General features: G+C 40.8%; 1 protein-coding gene across 1 annotated transcript; it reads right to left on the minus strand.

The window, feature by feature from the left end:
• Positions 1 to 2,329: 2,329 nt before the first annotated feature.
• Positions 2,330 to 2,593, minus strand: SNN (stannin). The gene has a single exon (XM_010079029.1). The coding sequence runs from the start codon at positions 2,591 to 2,593 to the stop codon at positions 2,330 to 2,332; it is 264 nt and encodes an 87-aa protein (XP_010077331.1).
• Between the last annotated feature and the right edge of the window lie 3,749 nt (positions 2,594 to 6,342).

Raw genomic sequence — 6,342 nt, forward strand, 5'->3', positions numbered from 1 at the left:
ACTTGACCAACTTATTAGATACCCACAGCTAGAGCGAAGAGGAGTATGGAAAACACTTTCTGCACTTTACTATTGCACTACCTTGCAAAGACCTATCCATTTAAATTAAAGATGCTGATCTTAGGGGCAGCAGTGTGAACCACCTCTAAGGATTTTTCACTGGCTTTCTCTTACAGCTGCTAGAAGATAAATTAGACCTTTGATTTCTATTTCTCCTTAATTTCTGAAGTTTGCCCTTTACACTGTGTTCTTTTTGCTGAATTAAAATAGAGATATTTCATCTGTGTAATCAGTAAACTTGAATGGACAAAGTCATCTTGCTATAACTATTCTGTTCTAGAAGTTCAGCCCTTTGTTATCACTTCTGTATAGAAGTTATCAGACTGTCCTGAAACCCGCAAGAACCATGTGTGAACTGTTCTCTACTGAAAACTAAAGTGTCTTACTAAATTAATCCTTTTCTCCTTGATTTGTAAGAGGTCTAAAATACAGCAGTTTAAGTGTAGGGATCTGGCTATACATGCAAGTCTCATGAGACACTAGTATCTTAAAAAAAGTGCCAGGATAAGAACAGCCCTCTATCAGCTGTACCCCATATTGTACTCAAGAGGAACTGCTTCTACTGACAGCATTAATTCTGTTTCAAATCATAGCCTTCAATTAAAAAGGCAAATATAGCACTAAAAATGCAAGTCAACATCTTACTGTAGAAGAAAGGGACGAGACTTTTTGTCTAGGCCATTATTGTCTTGCATATAGTTACAAATCTCAAGCAAGCTTGCTAGGCCTATGGTACTTAGTCATTCCATACATACAGGTACAAGAAGCAAGTCCAATGCTTCCTATAGAGCTGAAGAACTTGGACCTCATTATGTGAAACCTATCTTAGTGAACAGATTTACAGTAGCTTTTTTTCTCCTAGGCAAGTAAGTGTTTAAAAATTTCAGTAGGCAAAGGAAGCTATGTATAAAGTCACAGAAAACAGGTCATTGGCCTCAAGCATGTGTGCCTGCCCTAGAGTTTTAGAATCTGTAAGCTGCCATTGGTGGCTCAGTGTTGTTTCTTCTCCTTCCCTTTCTGTCCCCTCTCCTTCCCCTCAACTTTTGAGGTCTAGAACTCTCCCTTCAACACCTCTTTTTACATTTCCTATACCTGCACAGAGCAGAAAATGGAAGAGAGCGCCTTATCTGGAAGGACCTCACCATTGCTAGATGGAAACTTTTACAAACTAACCAGCCCTATCCCTTTCCTATATCAACATTTATTCTTGTATGAAAGACCAAAACTTATATTGTAGTAGTACAGTTAAATCAAGAGTTATCTACAAGATACATTAACCAAACTCTATCCTTGACTTTGTCTGTAGACTAAAATGCCTTTTTACAACAGGCTGTTAACATATACCCTAACTGCTAAGTACACAAACAGGTTCTAGGAAAAATTCATACTAGTTGTACTTATGCCAGTTTTAATAAGTTTAACCACTTCTGCAGTTTCAGCATGCAGAGCTACAGAAGACAAAAGCCTGCTCTACTGCCATTTCAAAGCCCTGGAAACTTTTTGGACCATCTCTGAGGGTTCAGTGTCCATCATTAGTTCCCAGGTTGGAATTCATTAAAATGGCAGTTTCCTTGCAGTAGCTACAGCATTGGAGACTCACTTCTAGCAGCCAAAAGTTTAACCTATATAGCTGCAACTAAAGGAAATCACTTCCTTTCGTGTAGCTCCTGTGTTCCCTCCCTCAACTTGTTACTGAAGGCTTATGCCTTCTTTTCAAAGAAAGTATTCTGCATCAGTCCAATAAACTGTAGGAGTTCTGACTTCATGCCTGTGCACTCAAGTTAGTAGCAGAAGCGAGATTTAACTGCAGATTTAGTTTTGAAGGTCTGGAATCCCATCCACAGTTGTAGTTCAGGAGTCCCCTTGCGTGTTAAGTACAGTTGCATCAAATTATTCCCATATGCTGTGGAACACAGAGCAAAAAGCTTCTGGCAACCTATTTACAGTTCACAGTTGTAGTTGACATGACAGTAGTAGCTCCATCAAAATAGGCTCAGCTAAACATTCAAGTAACAAAAACTGCTAGTAGTCTCTTCACACCAATATATCCCTGTGTCCATTGCCAGCAATGGACATTATGCCAGAGGAATTAGGATACACAGTTGATGCAAAGTGCAACTTCTCAGTGCATGCAGTTGCAAAGCTTATTTAATCCTCATCAGGGTATTTGCTGATGAGTAGTGTGCATGTGACCATGTTCTTCACAGTATAGAGATTCTTCTGCTGGTTACACACAAAAGCATGGTCCATACCCATGTGCTGCTCCAAGTTAGCTATGTACTTCTGTGCCATTTGGAGTTAACTTAGCTTTCCTCTCTACACAGGGTCCTTTAGCAGAATACTGCACCAGGAGAAAGGGCTCTTTGGTTTCTCCTTCACCCACAATGCTTTCCTCATCTTCGGACTGGCTGATCCTCTGCAGACGCAGATAACACCAGCAGCCCAGTATCAAGGCTCCAAGAGCCGCAATAGCAATCAAAATAACAATAACAGTCACCACTCCAGTGGTAGGGCTATGATCCATAATAGACATGGTCAATATTTCAGACTGTCCAACTTCTTTAAGGAGATTCTTCTCTCCTCACTTGATGTATCTTCAAACTCCTGCAGTGGAAAAACATAAGACAATGAAGTTGTGCTGTTTTATCATATTTGGCAACATGACATTCATGGTTGGTATCCCTCACAGTGGTATGGGACCCTCCTGCATTCAGTGCTTTGAGCTTCTCGCACCCCTACAGTTCTTATTCATTTTAAGCTATTTTTTTTTTTTTCAACAAACTGCCTTTGAAGATGCAGGTTTCTACGTCAAACTAAAGCAAATGAAAGCTAAACTTACTTCAACTCTTGATGTGCTTGTCAAGATAGCACCTGGTCAGCCTGCTAAGAGGTAACAATTTTTACTAAGAGACAGAAGATGAGACAAGACACAGAGACATAGTAGACTGTATGGAAGTTATACAGTTTAGTATAGAGAGATTGGAGATTACTTAATACAAATGCTAAGTCATGGGTGAGCTCTCAAATCCATGACAAGGTAGCAATTCAGCTACTTTTAGTTTTCCTAAAGGAATCCTCCAGAAATAGTGCATTTGACAGTTAGAAGTCGGTCCCTTTTTAAAATTTAATTTACAAACATCCTTCTTACATGCTAACAGTTCCAGGATTGGTAAGCTAATTGCAAAGTTAATCACAATGCTAATGCATTACTATAAGCCTGTCTATAACACTGGTCTGCTTAAAAGGGTTGACTACCTGGTAATTAACTGGTTGTTCATTGAGCTGATAAAAACAACAGATGTTGCTTTATGCGTTTTTCATAAGAAGCAGGCAGAGATAGATTTATTGAAGACTAACAAGACACAAGTGGAAGATAATTATTTTAAGCTTTGCTCCTCTTAGTGGCTTTCAAACCACAGGAACAAGGTCATGTGTTAGGACTGGAGCTGAAATTGGAACAGAGGCAGCAGGCAGGAACAGGGGGGAGAGGAGGCTAAGACTAACTTGAGAACTCATGAGTTATGTGCCCACTGCAGCTAGAGAGGTGTATGATTTTTGTCATGATCATCTTGGTTCTGCAATGCTTATTCAACACTGGGTGATCAGCTGAGGGTGATTAAGAGTGACTTTCACATAGTTTGTTTTCCTTGAGGCATGTCTGAGCTGCAGCACTGTTCGATCTAGCCAAAACAGTACAGCATCAGCATAAAAGATGGTTTACCATCCTTCTCATGCAGGCACTTGTGGTCCACATTAAGCCCTCTTCTGCAGCTTGCACAATTGCTAGCAGCAATGCCAGCCTAGTAGCACTGTTCCTCTACAGCAGTGTTGTGCAGCACGTAACCTTACATGAGAACTAAGCAGTTACTGTCACCTAGAAAATAGCTTTTAATACTGGAAACTAGCATTGCAAATGCTGCCCCTCTGCCAGACCTCAAGCGAGTAGACAGCATCAGCTGTATACGGTATGAAACTGCACACCACTGTCCTCTGTCACAAGGATCTTCTGACAAGCTGGTTTTTAGACATCAGCATAATAGTTAGCAAGGCACCAGCCTTTGCAAGCAGTCTTGAGAAGAAGTTTGAAAGCAAGAGCTAGATGTTAGGTCCGGGTAATAAAGGACCTACACCTATCTGGACTATAAGAGAAGGTATTTCTCCCTCTCCCTTTTAAAGAGCCACAGACTGCAATGGTCTGTCTCAGTTTGACCTGGAAAATACAGGCAGGTTTACAAGTTCCTGTTTGAGGGAGAAACAGGGCTCTTTAATGGTGCAGACCTCTGTCTTAAGACAAGACTTGATCTTACCAGGTTATTACACACTAGACTTTTGCCACACCCATTTCTTTGGGGATCCTGAGGAGTACAGCTGGACCAGGAAGCCCACTATTTGGGAAGGTGCTTTCTCTGAACAAAGCATGCACAGGAGCAGTCCAGAGGAGTTAGAAGAGGTAGGCAATTATTGCTGTCCTTGTGTGAAGAGCTGCATAGTACTTAACTCTTATTTACTGTTCTGGGATAGATCTGTTTAACACCACAATTACTGCTTAATAACATTGCTACTGTTTGCTTGAAGTTGTGAGGCAATTTCACCCCTACTTCGACCTTTTGGAAAGATCCTGTTGTTAAACTATACAAAGATCAGACCAAGTCTCCATCAGTCTTATTTCTCAGCAGGCACTGGGAAGAACCTTGCAGGCCCACAGGCACTCCATAAGTGGGTGACTTCAGTCACTGGCAACTCCCACACAGCTGGTACTTCTAGACTATATGAAGTTCTACAGCAGATGCCAGTCAGGAGCATAAACAGAGTTTCAAGGTGCAGAGCTGGCCAGGAAGAACATGCTGATTACTTTGGGTATGACAGCTTTGTTTCTTTATCCTCTGCTTTAGCAAGTCAACTCAGCTTAGTCATGACAGCTCCTTCTAGAATAAATCCACAAGAATCCTTTACAAAACAACACATTTAACAACTGGGAAATCATCTTTCCTTGTGCAAGTCTTGCTCCTAACTTCACGCACAATGAAGAACATTATCAGACTCATCATCCAGTCTAAGGGTCATCTGTATTTATTATCACCAACTAACTAGAAGAGCTCTTTAAGACAACCGAGATGTTAACAGTAGTAGACATAAACAGAACAGAAAGTTGCAAGACCTTTCTTTTAGAAAAGATGTTACACATGAATGCTCACTCTGTTTACACTAGAAAGTTACTTCTAACCGGGTTAGGCTCTCCAGTGTCTCAAGTGATTTTGCTTTGATATGGCAAGGTAGAAAGCGTTAGTGATGGTGAACTAGGACTTGCAGGATGCATGAGACCAATTTAACCTTAAACAACTTCCAGTCCAAATTTGAGCATAACTTCCTCTGGATGTACTGCCCAGTAAACTCTTTCTCTAGGCACAGAAGTGTGATCTCACATTAATACTGTCAAGACAATGAGGTTGCATCAAAAAGCCCTTTCTACCTTCTATTTGGAAAGCTCCTCACATCTTTGCACCATACCATAGTTATTGCTAAGAGTTGTTGGAGAAAAGCCTAACCATCTTTAGAAAGATTATTCCATGGACATTCACCTTCTAGGAAAAGGACAGCTAGGTAAAATGCAAGGTCACTTTCTCAAAGCACTTCAATGAGATAAAGTGTAGAAGTCGTCCCTTGTGCAGGCATATCTTCTTCCCACTCAAGGAGTCTGGAGCGAGCACCCTGTATAAAGTCAGGTGTTAAGCATCTGTACAGATCTACAGTGGCACAAATTCACTAGTTAATGGTGCAAGATAATAACTGGGATGGTAGCAGTGTTACTTCATTAGCTTTGGATGGTTTCGTTCTGGCACTGAAAGCTAGTGTTGTTGCTAGCTCATGCTGTTATTTTTTTGACTTTAGGTCACTGTATACCTAGATCTAAAGCTCTCCTGCAGCCTTAATTCTATCCTTAGCACAGTACATTTGCATGTTGTTACAATACTAGTAAGAACTACCAGAGGGCCCTTTGGTTTGTGTGTTGTTTTCTAGATGCAGAACTCCAACCTCACTACTCTTTCCACCAGCAACTGACGGAAGACAGCTTAATCTTGATTTCGGAGTCCGCTTTGTGATAGGAGAAATACCGCATTCTGTAGATCCCCTTAGATGGATCTAAAGGAGATTACAACTAGCTTTCAGACTCACTTTCCCCTTAGAGCATACCCAAGCTAAAAAAGGCCATGAGCATACCAGGAGCAGCACTGACTTCATTTATCACTTTTACTGTAAAATATTAAAAGCTGTAAATTCCTG

The sequence above is a fragment of the Pterocles gutturalis genome, unplaced genomic scaffold, assembly GCF_000699245.1.
Source record: "Pterocles gutturalis isolate BGI_N339 unplaced genomic scaffold, ASM69924v1 scaffold29888, whole genome shotgun sequence".
Taxonomy (NCBI): Eukaryota; Metazoa; Chordata; class Aves; order Pterocliformes; family Pteroclidae; genus Pterocles; species Pterocles gutturalis.

Excerpts from the sequence above, each read along its gene's own strand:
- SNN (XM_010079029.1), bottom strand. The coding sequence starts at position 2,593 with ATGTCTATTATGGATCATAGCCCTACCACTGGAGTGGTGACTGTTATT.